The sequence below is a fragment of the Psammomys obesus genome, unplaced genomic scaffold, assembly GCF_907164565.1.
Source record: "Psammomys obesus unplaced genomic scaffold, mPsaObe1.curated_primary_1811, whole genome shotgun sequence".
NCBI classification, from domain to species: Eukaryota; Metazoa; Chordata; class Mammalia; order Rodentia; family Muridae; genus Psammomys; species Psammomys obesus.
The window spans coordinates 16857520-16882112 of record NW_026596039.1 but is presented as its reverse complement, the minus strand read 5'-3'; the positions used below and the strand labels follow the sequence as shown (position 1 = coordinate 16882112).

Genomic DNA, 24593 nt, shown 5'->3' with positions numbered 1-24593 from the left:
CATCAGTGTGACAGAGTCAGAACCTGAGTGCACAGGGCGAGGAAACCCGCGGGAACACTGGCTAGCTCGGCAGTCTGGAGTGCGCAGGGCAGGGTCAGGGGCTGGATCTGGGAGCCTGTTCTCAGGTTTACAAAGAACAGTTATTTAGCAGGTCCCTCATGTGAGCCAATCAGGACTCGAGTTCATGTCTCTTGAGGCGGGAGGGAGAAGGGCCACTGGGCATGGATGAAAATAGCAGTGGTTATCTGTGGTTGATAGACTATGGGTTTGGCTTCTTATTTTGGCATGTTAATGTTTAAAAACTGATACATACATAACATCATTCTTATAAACAGTAAACCAATTTTTCTATATCAGACTATTCAGATAATGGGACCACTGGGTGCAAATGAGGCACAAGCAGTAATCAAGGTTGCCTGTTCCACGGCCTTCCAGCCCCTTCTTAACATAACCCCAATGGCCAAATGTCAGGCCCCATTTGTTTCTAGGGTCAGGGCAGCAAGGATGTTTTCCTAAGAGAAGGCTGTGCAGCTCTCTACACCTAGCTTTATTTCTAGCCTCAGAGATACAGGATGGACGGACGGACGGACATTCAGTCTGTGCTGCACAGCATAGACCCTTCCACTGTTTTAACACATGGCCCAGACACCTGGTGAGTTGGCCATCTTTGTGACTGGAGACTTCTGCTGAATATGAGTTACCCTGTGAACAGCCAGCAGCCAGCAGCTTGCTTAGAACAATTATCTTCACATTTGACTGCCGGCTCCAAAAGGGTCATTGTCAAGGTCACGGCAAATCATAAAGTGGAAATGAAGACTAGTTTCTCAGAAACGTATTTAACAGATTCATTCCTTCAGTGGTTGGGGCCACATGCCCAGCTCTGTGCCAGAAAATGAGGGGAGACAGTGGAACAGAATAGGGCTTTCATCCCATTTCTGTGCCCATGAGGGCACAGAAGAAATAACAATAATAATATAGTTATTATATAATACATAAATATAGTTATTATTACTAATCCAGTGCAGGGCATAGCATGAAGGCAGGATGGAAATTTTCTAGAGATATCTAGAATCAAGGCAGGCCCTCGAGAGCCTCAGAACCTAAGAGCTGCTCATGGCATCTCCATGGTTCATCTGGCTGAGCCTTTCAAGGGTGCTGTCTGCTCTACACAGGCAGGCGGGCACTAGAGAGAGGCACACAGGCTGTGGTGGCCACAGGGGCCAGGTCCAGAGCCTGATTCTCCCACGTCAGTATGGAACATGGAGAGGGTAAGAGAAGACAGTCTCTACCCTAAACTCCGAGCAGTGGCCTCCCCTCTGGTAAGGTCAGGAAGGCAACCCATATTCTGGGCCAGTTTCCTAGGTTGAAGCTCATGAAACAATGTTCAGAGTCGGGCAGTGGTTTGTCCAAGGTCACACAATGTCTTAGTGGCTGATCGAATCCTCACACAGACAGCTAGAGTAAGCAAACTCGATCTTCATCACCACATACTCTCACCCTATCTGGTAACTGAGGCGCTGGGGCCCTCTGGAGACAAAGCATGGGCAGAAGAGGGATCCCTTGAGGGTCCAAAATCACTAGAGGCTGCTGTCAGAGAGGTGCTCCTACAGCTGACGTCAGAAGACACCTGCCTGGGGCTAGTAAAATGGCGCAGCAGCCAAAGGCCCTTTCTACAAACCTGACAACCTGAGTTCAAACCCCAAGACCTACGCGTGGTGGAGAGAACTGATTCAGAGGCACACACTCCTCCCCTTAAAAAAATGTAAGTTTTGTAAAAGCTGATGACTGATGCGCTATACCCATACGAAAGAGTATTAGACAGAAAAGGGAACAGAGTCCTGCCCCACACCATAGCATGGACCAATCCCTTAAACATGCAGCTCAGTGACAGAAGCCAGACAGACACGTGATAGTACATGATTCTGATTACAGGAAACATTCACAGAGATAAAGAGTAGATTTGGGCTGGGGCTTGGGAATGCCTGCTAATAGGTACGGGGTCTTGTTTGGGAGTGAAACTGCTTTGGAATTAGCTGGAGGCACCAGCTGCATTTTGTGTATGTACCAAATTGTATACTTGGAAGAGTTAGATTATTCACATGAGAGCCGGATCAGCCAGCAAATGCTTATATCCCTACCACCCATGTAATACCTGGTGTGGTATTGTTCTTGTAGGACTGGGGAGGCAGAAACCAGAGGATCCCTGGGGTTTTGCTAGCCAGCCTAGACCAGCTGAGTTGGTGAATTCCAGGCTCAGTGGGGGAAGCAGCCACAGCGGCCACTGCACAGCTGTCTCCTTGAGGCCCCATCCACTGGCCTGTTGTAATCTCTTCTCCCTGAGCTGGAGCTCAGGAGGCCCCAAGAGCTATTGCAAGCACAGGAAGAGGAGCAGTGGGCCTCTACCTCCAAATGGCCAGCTGGGCCTGGTCTCCACCGAGGGCAGGCTGGGCTTGGGAAACCTGTTTGCACAATCCTCATTTTGATTCTAAAGACTGCTTATTCTTGGTGTCCAAGGTCACGTGGGAACATGGTGACTATGACCAGGCACCACAAGGCTGGCCCAGGAAGCCGCGTGGGCACACTCTCTCCTTGGGCCCCTGTTGGGACAGCACCCTACTCTGCTTAAGGGCACTCACTCCTGATTATTCTAGAAGGCCCCAATTGACTGTTTAAAGTGTGGCCTAGTTGAACAGATGTCCTTGAACTGGGCTCAAGCCAGACTCACAATCGTGTCCTAGCTCTGTCCTGTGAGGCCAGCCCAGGACGAAGTGGTCCAACTTCCCGAAGCAGCCTCAGAACTCAGATGTTGAAAATACACCCAGAGGCCTGTATCTGACTTTCCCTGGTGGGTTTTCTCCATCCCTCCAGGTCTCAGCTTCATAACTGTAACATGGCTGCCACCCTTCCCTAAGGCTCAGTGGAAACTCGGGATGGAACAATACTCAGAAATAGGCAGAGGGCCCTGGAGCGGCAGCAGCCCTTGGTGGCTCACCCTTGTGGAACTTGGCCTGAGTAACACAGCCCTCTTGCTAGCCAGGGACGGCTTGCCATGACCTCTCAAGAGACCCTCCTGGGTATGTGCCAGAGAAAAAAGGGGCCAGATCTAGGGACATTTCTATTTGTGCCAGACTAGGAGAGAGGGCTGGTCGTCCCTGGTCTTTCACCGAGATTCCTGGTTCCTTCCCAACTTGCTAATGCCAGAAACCTTTGAGGGCGATGACAAGAGGCAGGTTAGAAGCCCAGAGAGCTCTGTCCAGATTTGAGCATTACTGTCATAACCTTGGGATGCCCTTCTCATGTATGTATGTATGTATGTATGTATGTATGTATGTATGTATGTATGTATGTATTTTGAGACAAGGTCACATAGATCCTGGGCTGTTCCTTGAACTTCCTATGTAGCAGAAGATTAGTTTGACTTCTGCTTATTTTTGCCTGCACCTCCTGAGTGCGGGATTGCAGGCATCACTACCACACCTGGCTCATGGAGTGTGGAATTCAATCCCAGGGCCCTGGGTATGTTAGGTGACCCCTAACTAACCTGCACCCAGGCCCTGTGTGGGTTTTCATAAGGACCGCACTAGCATTTTGGCAGGGAAACATGCAGGCCTGATACGCTGCTGAGGGATGCTGGGCTCTCTGGCTCTTTCTGTTAGGGGTACCCCAGTCATTGTGAGGGCACAAATGGCTCATATTCACCAATCCTGTGCTATAAAGACATCTGAGGGCTTGCTGGCCCCAAGGTTTCCTGGTGTTCTGTGGGTCTACAGAAGCCCACCCTCGCTAGCCAGGGTCCCTCAACAAGAGGGACTGCGCACAGCCCCTCATTCAAGCTGGGCAGATGGCACAGGGGACAGTTTTCACGGCTGTTTTGATAGCCTCGCTCCGTTCCATCCTCCCCACCTATGACAAGGTCCAAGGCAAGGGGCTAGCCCTTCTCCCCATCCCCACAGGCCCTTCAGAGAAAGCGGAGTCTGTGGGAAGCCCCAGCCCCTTCCCCACTGAGGGGGCTGGCTGTCGGGCCTCTGAGGCTGCTATTGCTGCACACAGGAGCTTGTCTGTTTCAGGTGGTTTGTCTCTGGCAGCGACAGGAAGGGGATGCCAAATTAACGCTGGGCAATAAATTCTGCAAAAGCCAATAAAACCAAAGCAGAGGGCTAGAGGGAAGAGGCACAGCAACTGATTAAACATTTTTGTTGGCAGTCATAGGCACGGGCACATTTTCCAAGGCTTGCATCAAGGAGACATCTGGCGCTGGCCCAGGAATTTGCAGGAGGGAATCCCACGCAGAGAAGAGGGGCCAGGCACAGCTGCACCCTATTGAGATCCCAGTCTACTGATCAGCCTTTTCTGGGTACCTGACCACCACCAGCGACCTCAGCAAGCTAGTTAGGAAATGTCCTGGGAATTCAAGCTTGGGATCTTCAGGAGTTGTCTCGGCTACAGGTCGAGCTCACTGGCCATGAGCTACAGGAGTCAGGGCCAAGGGGAGGCAAGGTTCCGTGCTTAGAATGCATGCTGCCGACCCAGCCCTACCCAGACTCAGCATTCCGAACTCGAAAGCTGAGGCCCCAGACTTCCTCTTCTTTTTAGGGGAGAGAGAGACAGCAGAACTATTGGCGAGGCCAGAGAAGGCCCTGGGATTCTGGCTTCTTGAGTTCTTGGACCACAACAGAAAATCTCTCTCTCTCTAGACTCACCCATGCTGACCCTCCTTTCTGGCCACCTCCTCCCTCTGAGTCTGTGCTGTGCTCCCTGCCTCCAGCATACTAGCAGCCGTGCATGCACCCGTGCCTCTGTGTTCCCAACAAGCTCTGTACCTTACTTGTGTTTTCTTTCATTGAAAGAGCCTGCTGGCGCTCTTTGTGGACAGACGTGTACCTGTGGTGGCAGGGGAGGGAACATCTGGGTGGAGAGGACAAGGGGCTAGCTGACCTGGTCATTCCTTGGCTCTATTAGAAAGAACTGGTTCCCCATGAAGCTCTCAGCCTTTCCCAGCCTTCCAGGAAGCCCCATGTGAAGCAGGTGCAAACCAATGTCCCACAGACACAGGCCACAGGATCACCAGCGGCATGGGAACTGCTCAAAAGAGGTGTCCTTCACTCCCTGTGTAAAATCAAGGGATGCCTTGGTCTCAAGGTTTGTCAAGTTACCCAGTGGCCATGCAGGTCTTTTCTGCTCACACGCTAAACCCAGGGTCTAGGAGATTCCTGTTAGCTTTCCAGATGTGTACTTCACCAACTCCAGAAGCACCAGGAAGCCTCTGCCTGAGGCACCACTTTGGAAACACGGCCGGCCCTCTGTTGTCCTGGGGACACCTGCCAGCCAGGGACTGCATCCTTCCACAGGACCTGGTTAAGTACACTGCCCAGCCCTGAGTCTGTATTCTAGGCCTTGGCCCCGAGGCAAGCAAATCCTAATTGCTTCTGCCTCAGGTTCTCTTGGGCCTTGTCTCCTGAATACTCCTCACTGGCCACCCAAACAACTTCCATTCTTCAGCTACATCATGCAGTCTCACCCACACAGATCCGTCACCCCGACTTCACCGGATAACGCCTGCATAGATTCTGGATTCTGAACAGAGGCTGCCTGTTCGGAGACACATCTCTCCAGCTGGGTTGGCCACCATGCTGCACGTACGCATCTGTGAACATTCCTTGTGCCATATCTTGTGGTGAAACTCAGCCTCGGGGATAGCAGAGGGCCTGACACTAGGAAACTGCGTAGTGAAATGAAGCCTGGGTTTCCTGGGAACGAGTCACCCCAAAGAGGAGATTTCAGGGCCCGAATCTTTACCTACCTCTGAGAAGAACACAGACAGTATGACCAGACTGATCCAGTGAATGACACCAGCAAACTGGAATGCACTGGAAACTGCAATGAACACAGTGAGGCAGGTTTAGGAGCGAGGACTTGAACGCATCAGTCTAGGGGTCCGTGCGGCAGGAACGCAGACCTCTGGGGACCCTGGGTGTTTGTAGGTACCTTTAGATCTGTTAGAAACTGGGTCAGAGAGGAAGGGCAACTGTACCCAGTGGTGTGTGGGGGTGGTGGGAGAGCACCGTCACCCAAATGCCTGTCTCTCAAGCAGCTGCCTCCTCGCCGCCTCCTCCTCAAAGGCCAGCTCTTGATTTCTCCTGCTCACTGCTATTTTGTCCTTTGTGCCCTAGCCAGATGCATGGAAGAAGGGGTCATGGGCCACAGCCAAGTTGTGGACTGGAGTGGATAGCTTCGAGATCCCCAGCACACTGTCTCCACAGCTCACGGTACTTTGTGTGGGGCCCTGGGCAAGCCTCTCTGTCCTTCCATTCTGAACTTGCTGGAGTGGGGTTAGAGGTGACAGCAGCGTGCTTTGGAAAGATGGTGGGAGCTCCCGCCAGCGGGAGGGAGGGGATGATGAGCGGCAGCCACAGAACACGAGGCCTGGGGCCCACTGAAGTACCTGCAGCTGGCACTGATGGCGTCTTACCCCGTCCTCAGCTAGCCAGCCATCCTTGAAGGCCCTTCTAAAGGACAGAAAACCACAAACTGCCTCCAAGCACTCGCAGGTCATGGTTTATGTGCTAGTGAGGCTAAAAGCAAGGTGCCAGGATCCAGGACAAAGGTGGGGTGATTCTGGTAGAAAGAGAGCAGAGTGGTCTCTAAAGGAAATTCTCTGAATGAGTCAGGGGAATTAAGGGATGTTACAGTACACAGGCTACGTGGACTCCCTATAGGGCCTGTTTCAAGTTCCCCTGGGGTCAAAGAAAGATATCTTTATTGGATTGGATCGGGCTGGCTTTCCCAGTGTTCTAGAATCTCTGAGTCCTGCGAGTGGATAAAAGTGAGGTCTTCAAGCAAATCCAAGAGGAAGAAGATTGCAATAGTGTGTTCCAGGAGACAGACACTCAGGTCCCCTGGCTCAGGGTCTGTATGACCATCAAGGGATGAGCCCCAGAGACACCGCGAATTCATCCCCATTCTGAGCCACATGGGTACCAGTGGGAACAGAGAGGCTGAGGCCTGTGTGACTCTGAAAAGACCTCAGATGATTTTGGAAACATAAAAATCTCTCTCCATTATTTCTCAAATGAATTCTTGTGTCTTTTTTTACGGTTTGCTTTAGAAGAGCAATAAATCTCGGATTGTGCATTTTATGGAATTTAAGATGCCTTTTATGGGCTGCTATCGGATCTCCCACCAAAATCAATCTCCTGGATACTTAATTTTAAGCAAAATTCCAGTGTTGGCTGGGTTCTCAGGTCTACCCAATGCCTCGTCACAACCTGAGAAGGGGAGAGCCCCAGTCCAATCCACCACAGGGAAAGAAGGCCGCCATTCTGGTCAGGTCTCATAAAGCACAGAAGTCTAGCCAAGTGCGGGGGAAGCCTACAGCATGGTTTAATTGAAGCCAGGCTGAGTGTAAAACCAGGACTGAGCACTTCATGCTGGAAGATACTTTAATTGGAACCAAGGGGCCAGCGGCTACATAAAACCCAACTAGGCTTATCAGACAAAAGCAGTTCTCTGCTCTCCCAGAGAGCAAACAAGGCTGGCGTGTCTTGGAGGAGCCGAGACAACCCCTCAGCACAGGAGATTCAGTGAAGGATTTGGGGGCATTTGAGAAAAAAAGAGGACAAAATGGGTTTGGGGGCGGCTGAACCTCTTCTCCCGGATTCTGTCGATGGTGGAAAATGAAAGTTCTCTGTATCGAGTAGTTCCACTTTTAAAGTATCTGTACTTGAATCAAGAAAGGTGTTTGGGGGGGGGGAGGAGACTTTTCCATAAGCTATATGCTCATCCACAGCCAAGGACCAGACACTTGGGCCTCTGGCTCCTTGGTATACAAAGCAGGGGTTTCCAAGAGTGGAGACAGAAAGCAGGCCTTCGCCCTGACAGCCATGCTGCCACAGTCCACTAGAAGGTGTCCATTCTGCTGGTGTCACATGCGCCAACCCGCCACCATCATGAGGCCAGAAGGAACCCCACAAGTAAGGAAAGTGGCCAAGCAGCTGGACAACCTGGAGGCTTGGAGTCTGCCGGTCTGTTTCTCTGCGCTAGGTTAAGTCTCGAATTCCCGTGGACTTCAATTTGTCGGCTTTGTCTGTAAAATGGGGTCCTGTCCTATCAGTCTTGTGCACCACATAGTTCCTGGCAGGGTTAGAGGTGTGTGTGCAGAAAAGCATTTTCAAAGCCATCCAGGACACATGTAAAGGATGCAACCTCACTTCAGACTGGTACATACATGAGTACCGTGGCTGCTGTCTAGTTACTACAGGTGATCGACTTCCCAAAGTAGAACTCTGGTTAAGCCAGAAAAAAAGAAATTCAGCCTGGAAAATTCCAAATGAGAACAATGATGTATATATGGGGTCCCCAACTTCTATTTTGGTCTCATCAGTTCCTGATCATGGAATGCTGGGGGGGAGGGGAGAAGTGGCCACGCTGGACAGAAGAGGACAAAGTGATGTCGATGGGGACAGAGAAGCTGCCAAATGTGTTCCCTCCCCGGCAGCAATCCCCCTGGGCGACCGTGGGGCCAGCAGCCTGCAGCGGCACGGGCTGGGCCGGGGACCCCCGAGGGATGCAGATGCACAGTGAATATTGACATATGTGTTTGTGTATGGATCTCTCTTGCTACTCACACTGGAGGAGCTTCATATCTATCAGAAGTTCCAGAGTCAGGAGAACCACCACCAATATTACACAGGCTACCAGGAAACTGTTGAGACTCGCACTGAGCAAAAATACCTGCCATACGGCTGCTCTCTTCCCACAGCACGGCTTCAGCCAGTTAGACCTGTAGGGACAAAAGCAAGAAGAGGGCTGAGGGGCTGAGGGGCTGAGGGCCTAAGGGCCTGAGGGGTGAGGGCCTGAGGGGCTGAGGGCCTGAAGGGTGAGGGCCTGAGGGGCGGAGGGCCTGAGGGGCTGAGGGACAGTCCTTGCCCCAGCCTTGCCTCAAACCAACAGCCTGGCTGCCCTCGGCCTGGGCTTCCTGATGCTGGGGACGGGAGAGAGGGCCTTGTTAAGTATGCTAAGCAAGCTCTCCACTAAGCTCCATCCACAGCCGGGCTTCCTGAGAGGATAGTCTTATTCAAGAGGCCACGGAAAAGGGGGGGGGGGGCGAGAATCATAAATAGTAGAACAATCTTATTAGGGGACACAGCTGTGAGTACAGGTCGGCTCCAGGACCTTACAGGAACTCTCTGGGATTCAGGCTTCTCAGCTTGAAGATGGCTGTGAAACTCACACCCCACAGGTGAGTCAAACTTGCCTCGGCGGCACGGGCCATACAAGACAGGCTGTTGTCATTACGTTTCTATGTATCTCAGAACCTAGCCCGTGCGCTGGCATCTGGGGAAATCTGTTTGCACTCAGAAAATATGCTGAAGCCCTCAGTGGATGGAATTAGATTTTTTTTTCAGCTATAAAAGAGAGACTTGGCTTGGATCCCCGCTTATCGGAACAGATTCTCTGAACATTGGTGTTACAGGGTGTTGACAAGCGTTACGTAGCAAAACAGATGGCTGCCATTGGGTAAGGCTGGGGAAATCTGAGTCAAAGTTAAACGGCCATTTGTTTGTGGGCTACTCTAGCGCCTTTACTACACTGCCATGCCCCACTGTGCGCCACAGGGATGCCATCTGGGTTTACCAAGCTGCTCAGGCCGGGGCTGCCTTTTGTCAGAGCATCACAGGGACTCGCACTCTGTATGGACCAACTTTCGGGAGACATTTATTGGGGAGATGAGGCCCCTGAGACAGACTCTCCTGAGTAGATTGGGAGTGTGCATGAGGTCACAGGAGTTCAGAACAGCTGAGCCTTTTGGGTACTAGATCCTCTCCCTTTGAGGCCGGAGCGCTGTAATCAAACCTCACCGCGTTGGTTGGTTAGGACCCATTCCTGCCTGCCCATCTGGTTCTAGGTAGAAGTCCGCATCCTAAAGGGGCTGAGACAAGCCAGGGAAGTCTTTACTTTGGGGTGTGGCCCACTGCCCTGAGATCATGTGCAAAGACACCAGGTCACTTTGGGATTCCAGCTCCCCTCTTGGAAATGAAAGACTAGTATTGTTTTAACTTGTAGAGTTGTCGAAAGCTAAATGAAAGACTGTATCTAACCTGAAAGCACAATGTGGCTGAAATGACATGGTGGTGGTGATGATGATGATGATGATGATGATGATGATGATGATGATGGTGATGATGGTGGTGGTGGTGATGATGAGGATGATGATGATGATGGTGATGATGGTGGTGGTGGTGGTGATGATGATGGTGGTGGTGATGATGATGGCCCAAATGCTTGGCCATCACCACATTCTTCCCATCCAGAGGGAGTCAGCCTGCTGCAGCCTGCTGCGGGGAGGACCAGTGTCTTCCTCCAGAAGACTCAGGGGCCAGAGGGCTGGGGAGACAGCTCTGCTTTTTAGCTATCTCTGAAAGAATGATGCAGACACTTTCAGAAGGTGACTTTTCCCTCATATTCGTACAGAAGAAGCTTGAACGGCAGAGGTGAGAGCCTTGAAGAAACCTGAGAGAAAACGGGGCTGGCCTACATTGCTCTGGGTGCTTTCTAACAGCTCTGGGAATGAGTGATGGTCTCTGTCCTTGGCTCAGTGGTCACACCAAGAACAGATGTCATCATCTCCAGAGTCGGGAAGCAGATCCCAGAAACAGAAGCTTGAAGATCTCAGCAGGTGATGGAGGAAGCTTAGCAGATCGGTTTGGATAGGGGAAGACTGACATGAGTTCCTACAAAGCCAAAGGGACAGGGTGAGACAGGAGGGGGCCAGCTGGGCTAGAAGAGAGTGCTTCTCTTTAAGAGACAAATAGAAAACAGGAGTCTGAAGCCCAGTGGGGGCAGGGTCACAAAGACCAGTAAGTGATGTTTGTGGCCCCTTCACAGGTAAAACTTAAAATGAGAAGAGTGTTGACACTCTTCTAACAGAAACCACAAAGAGCTAAGTCAATTTGTCATACTGCCCCTTCCCCTCCTGACTTTCCTGCTCCTCACTTCTTTTCCCACATGCCACTCCTATTTCCCCTTCTGCTTGGCCCTTTTTGCACCGTTTACACCCCACAGTTGGCGTGCAGCTTTCAACCTGGCCCTTCTGGGAAATCTGTGCAGTGCCTTTCCCAACCTGTGGTCTTCCAACGGCATGCATTCTTCTCCCGGCCACTAAGCACCTCAGCTCCAGCCCCATAATAGCCACTGTTAGTGACCGCTAATACTGGTGCCATTTCATTGTCACTTGAAATGGGAGTCAAGCGCCTTTGGAAGCTATAAATAAAGCAGGCAGCTGGGAAAACTGTTGGCGCTGGGTGATGCCCAGTGGTGAACAGGAGGCCTCGCCCTCATGGTCAGTGGAATCAGCTGGGCACTGGGCCACCTCCTACCTTGGACATCTGATGCCTGTGAGCTGCATTCTGGGAGCCTGCTGTTCCTTCTCAAGCAAGGGAAGGCTCGGGCAGATGGAGGGACTCAGAAAGGAGGCAGGGACAGATCTGGATGTCAAATAATGCTGTGCCCCCAGCATGGCCCTGTGTCCCAAGTCAGCAAAACCGTTACATTGTAGTGGGAGAGGAAGTCAAGCCAGCTATCATGTGCTACAAGGTCATTTCACCTCAGGGAAGACCCAGAGCTCGGAAAGGAAGGACGCAGGATGGTGAAGAGTTGAGCAGACGTTTGAGACCAGGTATTCAGGATCATCCCGAGCCTGACGACCCCTACCTCTTCAAGTAACTTGAAAAGGACTATCCCAGAGGACATTCTTGACTGTTTATACCCCCTCATGAGAGGGAGGGAAGGACCTGGGACCTTCACTTGACCATTCAGGACTCCCTACCAGCTGCTGTATGCAACTCTGCCATAACTGCACAGGGTTAGAACATATATAGGTACATATGTGTATATTATATATATTCAGTGGAGGGAGGCTAGGAGAGGGTAAAGACTTGGCAATTCAAAGGTTCCACCTTTTCAGGGAGAAGCACCCACACCCCTGCGGACACCTCCCATTCTCTCTAAGTAAGCCCAATCAACTTGTTTCCTGGAGTGAGCTCTGCAGGGAAGCTGCTTGCTTTTGTAGTTAGGACCTCAGGAGGGTTGACACTGTTTATGTCCCTCCCTGGGAAGGACTTTTAGCAATGTCAAATGTTCGAGAAAGTTAAGAGCAGCGCCATCAGGTCTCTGGGAGAAAGACAAACAGGCCTGCCTGGGTACTAATAACATTCTCCTCAGGCGTGAGCCAGGAGCTGGCTTAGGGAGAGTGTGTTCGTGGCAAAAGGAAGAAGTTGTTCCCATTTCTAAAGATTCCTGCACGGTTTAGCGCGGTTAACTAAAGATCCCGAGACCGACTGGGCTGAAGCCTGGGCACAGACTGGGAAAAACAGCTTTCTGGAGGCCTCAGCCCATCAAAGCCCCGGGGTGGTGATATCCCTAGATTCGCCACCGGAGGGCAGGCTTGTCCCTATTTTCCAACACGCGCTCCACAAGGCAGGGGCAGCTCTGGGGCGGCTTCGGCTTGAGCTGCCCAAATCGTGCACACCAACAGATGGGCCTGCATGGGGGTGGTATTCCAGAGAAGTTCCGGCACCCCGCCTGAGGCCTCGGAGGAGTCCGGGGGTGGAGAGCAGGTGAGTGCCTGTGCGCTTTATAGTCTTCGTTGTTTGGGTAACATTGAGAGAATAGATTCTAGAATATGCAAACGAACTTTGGCAAATCCCCAAAGGCTCTTTTATGGGAAGTAAGGCCACAGAAGCGGCCTGGAAGGCAGGCAGGCAGGCAGGATCCGGCCTCTGCTCTGTCACGCAGTGTTCCCAAGCTTGGCACTGAAACAGCCCCATCCTAAAGGTGAAGTAGGCCATGTTGTACGGACCAGTCAGGCCTCAGCTTCTTCTGCTCCCCCAGGGCCAAGCCTCTTCTACCCCACAATCCGCTGCGTGCTCAGGCTGTGGAAGGGAGAATTTGGGATGGGCAACAAAAGAAACTGTAATTTGTTCTCCTGGAAAGGGCCTGTGGAGATGGTGGGGACACTCTAGCCGTTCTGAAAGGTACTCCACAGGCAGTGGAGATGACCGAAGGCTGATTTCCCTGGGGGGACCAGGCCAGAAGACCTTGTTAGTTGCCCATTTAGGTCGCTATCCATCAAGTTCCCAAAGAGCAGAACTGAGGGGAGGTCAGAATGAGTCTAGAAGCAGCTGAGGTGAAGCCTGGTGCATCAGGCTTTTCCTACCCCATCTCTGGCCGGTAGGAGGTCTTCTTCACCAGTGGCTTGGAGGCTTTCCTGGAGCAGAACTCTCCGATGACTGATGACAATAAAGGCCGTAGGCCCTACATATGCATAAAACCACAACCTGGTGTATAAGGTTTCAGCAGACACAGAGACTCCTTGACTCTCAAGGAGGACCACCAAGGGAGACCTGGGTGGTCCATCCCCCACCCCCACACTCAGCTTCTTAAAAGAGGGAACCTTAATTGAGAAAAATGTCTCCGTCATACTGCCTGTAGGCAAATTTGGAGGGGCACTGTCTTGATTAATGAAGAGTAGCCCACTGTGTGTGGTACCGCTCCTGGGCAGGTGGTACTGGGTTGAAACTAGCAAACACGTAAGGAATCAGAGGCGTTTCAGGCATCACCCAACCTCACTGTAGCTTTGGATCTGAACACATGCTGTCATGCGACGAAATACCAATGGGCACCTCTGACACCTTGGCTCAGAGCTGAGACAACCAGAGGTTATGAATTGCAGGGTTTCTATTCTATGTGCAAAGCTCTCTGCTCTTACGAAACATAGCGGTTTCACTGTGGGAAATAGAAACGCCTAGTATTTTTATTTTTCTACCGTCTTTCCTCAGGACATATTAAATTAGTGTACATTTAGATCACACTATATTAGAATGTCTGGTTTTTAAAATTGCTTGTTAAGATGCTGACAAAGTTCATTTTAAATTTGCTAAAGGCCCAGCATCCAAGAGCAGAGGCAAACAGACCCCCGAGAGTCTGAGGCCAGCTTGGTCTACATAGTCTACATACTTTTACAGGAATAAAAATCATTAAAGGAATTTTAGCTTAGGATCAGGAAAGACTCTCCAATGATTTGAAACATACATGTAATTTTTGCTATTTATTTATGTGAGGTGATGGTCTCAACATTGGAAATTTAAAAAAATCAAAATATTGTTGAAGATGCTCTACACCAGAGCACCAAAGATTCAGTCATGATTTAGTTCTTTCTGTAAACATGAACGGGCACGTTCATCTCACTATGCAAATTTGGTTTAGTCTTCAGTAGGAAACTATATATATACCAGAGGACTAGTTTAAATAGATTCCTTTATGACCTATTATCAGTAAATGTTTGATTTGTATATCTAGTTTATATCCCTGTGTGCCTTTTGGTTGTATAATGGGTTCTTTGTCCTTTGCCCTGAGTGGGAAAAGTTTAAGGAGCCCTGGGCTGGCCCACATCTGTTTCTATGATCCTGATCACTGTGCTGTGGAAGCCACTCGACCTGATGGTGGCTTTGACAGTCAGCAACATGTCTGGGTCACCCCTTTGTTTTTCTCTACTGTATTCATTGGATAGCTAGAACCCGGTCAGAGAAAGCCAGGGGGTTAACAGAAATCCAACTCTCTTCTTAATCTATGCTTCATTTTTGTTGGCTTAACAGACACATACATGCTATGCTCTAGGCACCAGGTACTGTTCTAGGCACTTAAAATGTTAACGCATGCTCTGTGCACCAGGCAGTGGTGGCACATACCTTTAATCCCAGCCATGTTGACTAAGTCTTGAGTCCAGTGTTTTGCGTCTTAGTTTGTTAATCCTAAAAATGGGATGCTTGCCTTTGCAAGAGATACTGGAGGGGGGGTGTATCTGAAATATTGAAACTAGCATCCATGAAGCTAGCCCGTGTCAGGACAGTGATGGTTTCTATACATGCATTTCCAGATAGGTTATCTGCTTCTGAGAGGTGGTAGAATACATAGCATTCCATATCTAGGCACTGTGCAGAGTATTGGGCCCAGGAGGGGAAGGGAGCCTTCATCTCCACAGGGCCTAGAACCTTGTAAATTAACTCTGACTCGCAGTGGGCTCCCAGCCCTAGACCACTCCAGAGACAAAGCAACGGAAGAGATGAGCACAGCTAAGCATGACTTTTCCAAAGAGACACCATCCTGTCCTGTGAGAACTGTCAAGCCAGTGCCCACAGATATGCCCTTTAAACTGAAGACCTGAGGGGGTTGGTGGAGTCGCCCGTGGCAGCACACACAGTGTGGACCCACGCCGACTCTCAGGCTGGCCGGGAGAGGCTTCTCACAAAGACCTTTGGGGAAATGAGTACATTTCAGTTTCTAGGTGGGCAGCTGCAGTTCTGCCTTCTGAGCTAAAGGTTAGCTCCACGGCCCTGGGAGAAGACAGGAGGCTGTGTACGGCTGGGCCCACCGGAGGCTAACCTGTGTCTGTCCCAAAATCTTATATCCCTTGAGTCCTCAGAAGTACCAACTCTGGGAGAATGAATGATGCAATGGCAAGAACAGAGGGCGGGGAGGCAGAGGCTATCCTGCTTGGCAACTTGCTTGACCCCTCTGACCTCTGTCCCTGCTTAGGGGACTTAAGGACATGACCCACATATTTGTGACAGGTATAGTCAAAGTGGTCCCAACTCGTGGCAAGGCCTTCAAGTTGACCCAGAGAAGGGAGTAGGGTGCTGTTAGTTTAAGGGCTCCCTTCTACCCAGAGACCCCTCAGATCTGTGACCTGGCCACAGGTCTGAGAACATCTCTGCACTAGCCTTTGCAACGGGTGCTCATGGGTAAGGTCAACTCCCTGACCCAGTGGGAAGAAACTAGCTACAGTCTCAGGCACCGTATCCTCTCCCCTGTCCTGTCCCTCTGGGTTGACAGGAGTTTGGCAAATTCTGAGTTGGCCATGTTCACCTTTCTTCTCTTTGGCCTTTCTTTTCTTCTCTCTGGTTCCTGGATGCCTCCACATTTGTCTGGGTCTCTCATGTTGGACACCATAAACCCTGGTTCCCTTTGCTTTCTGCACCCAGCCTCCCTCCAGGCTGAGCTCAGGTGCCCAGTCCCACCCTTGACCACCAGAGGCACTCTGCTGCCATCTAGTGGTCCCCCAAGGCTGTACACCATGTATGTTGTGAGCAAATGGGGATGGTGAACATTTTAATAATGTATCTGTGAACTGATTGCTGAGTCAATTAAAAATGAGGGCCTCCTGGACTACAGCGAAATGATATTGCCTGTGATCAATACATTTTGTATCTTAACTAAAGCTCTATTTGATAGTTGCTAGAGAATCCTTGTGAAAGTCTGAGGCGCTCAGGGTGAACAAGGACACCCAGCACGCCAGAGGGAGGTAGTACTTTAACGCATCTCAACCTTTCTCTTCCCTTCCTTCTCTTCTGTCTCCCCATCCTTCCACAAGTCATATGACACGGAACTACCAGGCTTCATACCTGCACTGTCATAGTAGGTGGACATGCCTGTTAACCCTGGATGCTTCTAATTTTTTTAAGTTTTATTTATTATTTATATAGCATTCTTCTTGTATTCCAGAAGAGGACACCAGATTTCACTATAGATGGCTATGTGCCACCATGTGGTTGCTGGGAATTGAACTCAGGACCTTTGGAAGACCAGCCAGTGCTCTTCACCTCTGAGCTATCTCTGCAGCCCCACACTTTGAAATTCTTACTACATAAATTTGTCATGCTCTGAGGCAAATCCAATTTTTCTTTTAGGCTGACTTTGTGGAGAGGGTGGAGCCACCAACGGAGCTTGGAGGTATACTGGCTACAGCTCGGCTTTGACCTGTGGGCATGGGAATCCTAGTGCTGTTCCCCACCCCCTTTCTTCGCTCTTCCTCAACTCCACGTAGGTCAGCTCACACCACTCTCCAGGGGACCGGGGTTTTCCCATGTCATTTTATCATAGTGCTGCCCATTTATTCACTCGCTCACTCGGCCATTTAAGCCATTCCTTTATTCTGTCAGTGTGCCCTCTACCCCAGTCCTTGCTAGAGGGAACTTCCTGGCCCAGAGCTGGGGTTGGAGGTGGAAAGAGTGGAGTCCAAGGCTGTGTGCACCTACCTGCGAGCTGTGAAGTGGGAGCAAGTGAGCATTTTGCTTACAAATTGTATATCTGTGAATTTGTTGCTTTCCTAATCAATGACAACATGACGGAGGGGCTGTGGGAGCATGGAGGGACAGGAGGTTTCTGGAGATGCCTCGTAAGGTATTCTGCAAAGAGGCTATTTTGGGACCGTGGCTCGATAGGCCCCTATCCTCCCTTCTCTTTGCCCCGAGCAATTGCTTGCTGTCATGTCTAAAATTATTTCAGTCCTTATTTAGGTGTTTGCTATATTGGGTCTGTCTTTTTCCAACCTGACATCTCAAAAAATATCTCTCTGCCCCATTATGCTATTTTCCTCTGACTCTGGAATTCTGGCAGAAATAGGCTGTTGGTCTTAAACATATTTGAGACCCTTGCTTCTTCTACGCCTCTCCTGCCTATGAGTGCAGTTATGAATGGGAATTAGCTCTCCCTTCAAATATTTTTTATTTCTCTGTGTGAAAGAGTGTGTTCAAGCACGTAGGTGACACTGGGCATATGTGAAGGTCAGAGGCCAACTTGGCATAGTCAGTTCTCTCTTTCAACTGTGTGGATTCTGGGGATCAAATGCAGGTTGTCAGGTCTGCAGTAGGTACCCTTGCTGCCGAGCCAGATTGCCAGCCTGAACCTGGCTCTCTTAGCTGTGGTGGACCTGTGGGTGAGTCTCCCACATCTACATAGCAATTTACCATTCGAAAGACAGGTCCAACCAGCCTCTGGATATCCCCTCATCCTTTGCCATGTGACTCAATTCTAGCCCATGAGACATTAGGCAAGAACTGCTGGAGGCTTCTGGGGAGGGTTTATGTTGTTCTCAAGCTAATTATGGGCCACTGTTCTTGCTTGTTGGATACAAAGGAGAATGCATGGCTACCACAGGCAGCCCTTGTGCCGAAATGAAGCCACTTTTGGCATCAGGATGAAGCCAGTACTGTCAACAGCAGTGAGAAGAGGAATCTGGCCCTTGCAGACACCAGTGAGCCCTCTGGGTCAGCCTCAGAGCTGCCTTAGCTCTGGATCCCACGTTCTAGAGGCCAGTGAGTTTGAGGTGGGTTTTCTTTTATGCACAGTCCACAGCAACTAGCTGCCAGAACTTGGAGGAAGAAAGTAAAGCAGACAAGTAAGGCAATACAGGAGAGCAGGAGTCGGTACCAGAGGGTACGGTAGGTACGAGGAAGAGAACCAAGCTGGTCTCACAGCATTTTGTCATCAGAGTTTGGCAGTTGGGGCTGGCACCTCTGCTTCCCTTAACCCCACCCCCCTTGCCTCCCCAGATGGTCTGCTCCCCTCTGTGGCTTCACATGGAGGTTTGTGTCATTGTTCCTGAAGGAGAGAGACATTTGGTGGAGAGGGGAACAGACACAGGGAGGGAAAGGGCGATACCACTGGCATGATGTGCCAGGCCGCGCCTGGGTTTGACTTGTGGACCTGGATGCAAGGAGGTGAATGTGAGAAGCGAGGAGAAGCAGAGTGGAGAGTGTCAGAAGCACATGGCCAGCGTGACCCAAAGTCAGGGGTTGAGGGAGAAGGGGGCGTTCCATCCTCACCCTAGTGGAACCCACACTGCATGAGTCCTGGCTTCCCGGGTGCCTTTGGAATGGGTACTCACATTCTCAAAGTAGCCGTAGTTAAGTTCATGGCCACCAGAGTGAGTCAAAGCAAGGGAGAACAAGACCACTGACTGCAGGTGACTGTAAGTGACTGAGACGTCAGGGAGCTTAAAGGCGTCTTGGAAGCACTGGTTCCTGTTGAGGTAGGAAGGGCCTTAGGTCACGGCTTATTTTGGTAAAAAGGACCAAGACCAAGCAACTTGTACGGCCCAGCAGTCTATGTCAGTTCCACTTTGAGTTCTTCTCGGGACATGCTGTGTTTGTGATGGCCACAGTGGGTAGGTTGTGGTTATTCAGTCTGGATTTGAGTGCCATCACTAAAAAAGGCTAGAAAATAGAATTATGTGGACAGAGATGGGAACGCATCTCCTTTCAAAGATGTAGCTAACTGAGGACAAGAAGACTAAATCGTTCCATTGACATTTGTCAGGACTCAAAGGCATGTGGGGATCCCCATGAAGATGTCCAGAAAGAACTTGTGAGTTTGAAAGGGAGATTTGGTACAGACACATGGGGGATGGCGTCACTTACATTCGGGGTGGATCTGAGCTCTTCGGTTAAATGTCTCTCGGAACATGCTCATAGACACTCCCAGAGATGCGTCACCTAGGTGATTTTACATCCAGTATTAGGCATCATGCCCCTGAGAACAGCGGTCTGGCATCCAAGAGGCTGCAGCCAGACTGCAGGAGGTGGAGGCATGAGCAGGCGTCACTGAAGCTTGCGTGAAGTGTGATTGCAAAGAGGAAGAGAGGAGTGAGGGCTATAGGGTAGAGGTTAGGACAGAGGAGGGCGGCACACCGATGGTGGGGAGGCTGCAGATGAGGGAGTTCAGGGTCTGAGAAGGAGGAGGTGATGGAATCTGAGCTCAGAAGAGGAGGCCAGGCCTGGAGGGGAAGAAGGAAGAGCTTGGAGGTGCAGCACGTGCCGTGCCGTCTGGGGCTGTGGTAGAGAATGTCAGCCGCTGAGGGCAGGAAAGAAAGTGGAGCAGCCAGAGAGGACTGCCAAACACAACCGAGAACCAAGTGAGGCTTGGGTGGAGCCTGAGGCAGTGGTGGTCCGCTTCTCCTCGTTAAGCCCAAGCTGCCTGACAGCACAGGTGAATCCTGAAGGCAACAGACAGCTCTTTACCTGAGCGCATGGCAGGCCAGTGTCTTAGGACAGAGGCTAAGTGACAGTTGATCCTGACTCTCCTTGACACACTCTCGATCCTTTTAGAGACGTCTAAGATATTCTGTAGTAGAGAACACCTCTGGGTGTGTCTGTGAGGGTGTTTCTGGGTATTTTGAGACTAGCTCTTCACCTGTGCCTGTGGCTCTGTCTGAAGTAGGAGGCTGGCCCACCGTACCTCAGAGGGTCAACAGCAGTTGTTGGTGCGGGGAGAGGGCAACGGAACATTCATGCGGGGTTGGCGGAAGCGTAAACTGGCACAGCTGCTACGGAAGGTGGTGCTTTAGCTTTTGATGTTCTGAGGACCTGCACGGTGAGGCCCAGAAGGTGCGCTTGTGGTTATACACCTCGGAGACACAAAGACGGGGTCTCAAAGACATATTTGTTCACAGTAGCACCATCCACGATAGGTAAAAATGTGGACACCACGCTTGTGTCCACGAGGAGATGAGGAAGCGTGTGGACCATGTAAGAATGGAATACTGTTCTGGTCGAAAGAAAGGAAATTCTGGCCCATGCTCTACCACGGGTGAACTCTGAGGAAAGTATACTTACATGAAATGCTTATCGTAATAACACAAGGATTGTACCTTCTCATTTGCACCAGATGTCCAGAATGGTCTCGTTTAAGGGTGGCGGAGAATGGTGGCTGCCACGGGCTCGGGGAGGGGAAGCGCTGTTCAGTGTGTATAAAGTCGCTGTTGGAAGCGCTCTGGGGACACATGGCACTGATCGACGCTATCTTGTGACCTTGAGCACAGGCCTCACGCTCTGAGGTCTCCAGGCCTAACAGTCCCAGAGTCTGAAACGCTGTCACCATACCCCAGGGACATGCAGGAGCAGATGAGTCACTGGGCAGCTACGCCTTAGGGTCCCTAATCTCCCTTGGTTTCCACTCCTAGCTGTACCTCCTTCCCCAGCAGGAAGAGGTTTTACTGACAAGAAGTGACCATGAGCACCATAAACTGTAACTTCACATCTGGATTGTGTTGCTTCAGAAAGGACCAGGCTGAAAACAAGTGGTGGGAAGAGTGGGGAGGTAAGGCGAGAGCCAAGAGCATCCTAGCTCCTTCCCACCGAGATGTGCTTTGGCTTGGTCCTTTTCACCCTGGCTTCTGTTTCATGCCTGGCTCCTCCTTCCTCTGGGATACAGTCTGGCTGCCACGGGGCTCCCAATGAGGCTCCCACCGAGGACTCCCAGTGACTCTTTTCCTGGGCTTCCTATTTACAGGACAAGACTGCACTGGAGCACACCTGGAGAGCCAGATCAGATCGAAGGCCTCTGCTTTGTACACAGCCAATGCAGGGGCTAAGCGAATGGTTGAGCCAGGCCTCCGTCAACCTGGAGAGTGTGGGCCTGGGAATGAGGCTCACCCTGTGGTGTGCACACCGGCGTGGGGCACACCCACAGAGTGGTGCACTCACCATGCAGCAACAGGAGCCGATGTGGGCTCTGGACCAGAGCTCCGAAAGGTTTTCCCATCTCTTTCCATGCCATTTAACTATGAGCTTGAACTGGACCTGATCAAGATCAGTTCAGGACAGAAGGGCCAGAGCATGGTCCTGTTTCCGGAGGCTGCACTACTTCATTTGCCCACCAGAGGGCAATAACACAGCGACTCTCTGGGTGCCCAGGGAAAGCCCCGCTGACTGGTGGACTGGAGTTCACCAGGCAGAACTTCAGAGAGGGCGGAAGCAGAGCAGGGCTCAGTTTTGTGGTCCTTTTGAGCACCGCCGGGCATGGCTGCAAAAGCCATGTATACACACAGCTGGTTCTGGGCCCTTCAGGACTTAGCTCAGGTTTTAAGCCACCGGATACCAGGGAAAAGCAGGCTCCACAGTCTGATTTGGATTACTTGGGTCAATACTGCCTGGCCTCCCTCTCCCCCCCCCCCTCCCTCCCTCCCTCCCTCCCTCCCTCCCTCCCTCCCTTCCTTCCTTCCTTCCGTCCATCATGTGTGTCATGTATGATGTATGCATGTGAGTGTGAGGGGTGTGTGTGTGTGTATACGCCTATGTGTGTACACTCAGAGGCCAGAGCAGGATCTCAGGCATATGCTGTGCATTTCTGCCTTATTAAGACAGGGCCTCTCACTGAACCAGAAGCTCACCGTTTTGGCTAAGCTCTTGGCTCAGTGAGCGTTCCAGATCGGATCTGCCTTTCCCTGCCCCCTGCGGTTACAGGCACATGAAGCCTGTAGGGCTGGGTGCTGGGGATTCAAGCTCACGTCCTCATGCTTGCGGAACATGCACTCTTATCCCTGAAAGCATCTCCCTGATCCCTTTGGGGACTTTTCTATTGATTTGCCTGTCATTTTCTTCCAGGGTCCTGCCAGCTGTGTTCACGGTACTTGGAAAGATTACATTTTCCGAGAAGGGCACTGGGGCGTCACTGTCGCAGAGGCAGGTGCACAGCTTCCCAGTTGTTCAGCGATTGATCTTAGGAAGGGGGTGCCCCACTGGGGAAGCAGACGCGGGGAATGCGAGCTCTGCAAATTCAGCTTAGCTCTGGCTTTTCCTTTGCTTCTAAAATGCACGGCAACCCTTCCTTTTTGTGTTTAAAGCAGCCAGCGTGTTCTAAAGTGGTTACAGGCACCTGGGAGTGTTGCCCAGAACCGGCTCTTAGGTGCAGGCCAGTGTTTACAATTCCGTATCTGAAAGCCACAGGACAGAACCGGGGAAAGCCTAGCTGAGTTAGAAGTCTAAGCCACAGTGTAAGCCGAGGATGTACGTCTGCTCTTCCGTGGCCTTAAACATTCTAAACACCCCCCCCCACCAAACCAAACCAAACCAAACCAAACAAAATGGGACACCAAACTCTCAGCTTCCTTGCCTCTCCCTAGCTGGAAGAGCTCACCATGGTTTTGAAGAGAGACCAGGCTGATGAGAAGCTAGATGGGAAACAAAGGCCCTGATCGGACTAATGAGCAGGAGTTAAAGTAAGAGCAGCCCTGTGGGCTCTCAATGGACAGGGAGGGAGACGGCGTCTGCAGAACCCCTCGCTGGATTCTGCTCAGTTCCCAGACACCCAGTGTCACTGTGTGCAGAGTAAAGTACCGTCCAAGTCCATCCTGTGTGGGCTATGTAACCCTGAGCACATCCCCAGCCCCTGTGAGGTACACAGCGTGAGGTAGAAGGAATATTAAGGTTCATTTCAGTCGGAAGAGAAATCTTATTATTATCCAAGTTCTAAGCAAACATCGCAAAAGAGTTAAGAGGTTGTCCAGCAGCAACGGGCCTTTTGCTGTCCCCAAAGTCTTTCTCTGAGGAAATCATGTCTGAGTGCAAAAAGTGCAAAAAGAGCCTCAGTGACCTAATGCCAACTTCCGGCCTCTGCTTGGCCTCTTTTACCTCTGCTGCTGCCTCATGGGGAGGTACTCATGGAAACATGGAGAGTTACGCAAGAGGCCCTTGGCCATGCCAGAACCTACCCTTCTCTTTGGTACTCTTCGTCCAGATTCGAAAGGAGTTGCGAGCCGCCTGTGGAGAGGTCCACAGCAGCCAGGGGCAGGTCCCGGTAGGCAAAGTTCACCAGCTGCACGGGAGCAATGCTCTTGGTTTCTTCATCTACTTGTTGGGAGATAATCTCCACTTCAGAAATCCCTCCTTCAGTGGCAGGTCTGGGTGGAGAGGAGGAGCGACAGGGGAGGGTTAGCCCCTGAGGACAGTATATCCTCTTCCTTCTGTCGGTGGGACGGGCATGAAGGCATAGGAAGCTGGTCCACGCCTGGTCAGTCCCCTATTCCCCACCAGCCAGGGCGCATGGAAGCACCTGAACATGCGAGTTTTGGGGGAAAATCCTTCATGAAGGGAGGCACGGACCCTCTGCTAACCAGAAAGAAGGCACAGCTTCTGCTTTTCAGCAGCCGGCACCACCGCACTTTCTGTTGCAGTGATACACTGGGAATCTCTGCGGGCAGATCTTTGCAACGGTTCCATTATCGGTGGCACAGTAATAGAAGGTACTTTCCTTCCCATCTGGATATATACTCAAGCTGGTATACACTCCAAGCCTCCTTGGCCATATGGGGGACGTGGGGTGGAAAGGAGGAGAACCAAGGACAGCTAAGACACTGTCCTTGATGTCCTAGGATGTTTCCCATTCAAACAGGTCTCACCATATCTCCATTCTCAAGACTGGGGAGTAGGGAATTGGGAACCAACTGAGGAGTCTGTGTCTGTCTCTGGCTTAGGCGGGCTTACCTTCTACACTAAGACCAACCCACAGCTTCACTAGCACAGAAAAGCCAGGGGCATGGCCACCTCCCAGACAACCAGTAGTCTTGTCGGGTTTGGAGGCATTTTTAATATGGCTGGCATCTGGTATAGTAGGGATAGAGACAGAACTATCCTGCAAGATGGTCAACGGCTGTGCACTGTGCTACTGAACTTCTCCTGATGGAAGATGCCGGGTTGGAGACCTGGGCTGGCCCTGCCTGGGGCTCCATCTTTAGTCCCTCCTGCATGTTCTCGGCCCTGCCTCATCCTGCAGAATCTGAGAGGCTGAGTCTTGTGTCTCTGGCCACACTACCAAGTTAAAAAAGGAAAGCAGTATGCACGAGACAGTAAAAACTTAGCATCTGGGGGTATGGAGGGCCTGTGTGTGGGGAACGAGAAGGCAGTGATGATACTGAGGGAGCCGGTCTGCTGTAGATTTGCTCTTGGGTTTTGCTCTTTGGTACTAATTTCTGTGGTGCTTTC

At 51.2% G+C, this 24593-nt stretch overlaps 1 protein-coding gene across 2 annotated transcripts in view; it reads right to left on the bottom strand.

Annotated features, from left to right (window-relative positions):
* Tmem266 (transmembrane protein 266) overlaps window positions 1-24593 on the bottom strand; it is a 105434-nt gene that overhangs the window by 28989 nt on the left and 51852 nt on the right. For both annotated transcript variants that reach the window (XM_055621726.1, XM_055621727.1), the window contains exons 3-5: window positions 23324-23512; window positions 8625-8779; window positions 5801-5874 (exon numbers count right to left, since the gene is read on the bottom strand). In XM_055621726.1, coding sequence (XP_055477701.1) covers window positions 5801-5874; window positions 8625-8779; window positions 23324-23512 — 418 coding nt within the window. The remainder of the gene's footprint in view (window positions 1-5800; window positions 5875-8624; window positions 8780-23323; window positions 23513-24593) is intronic.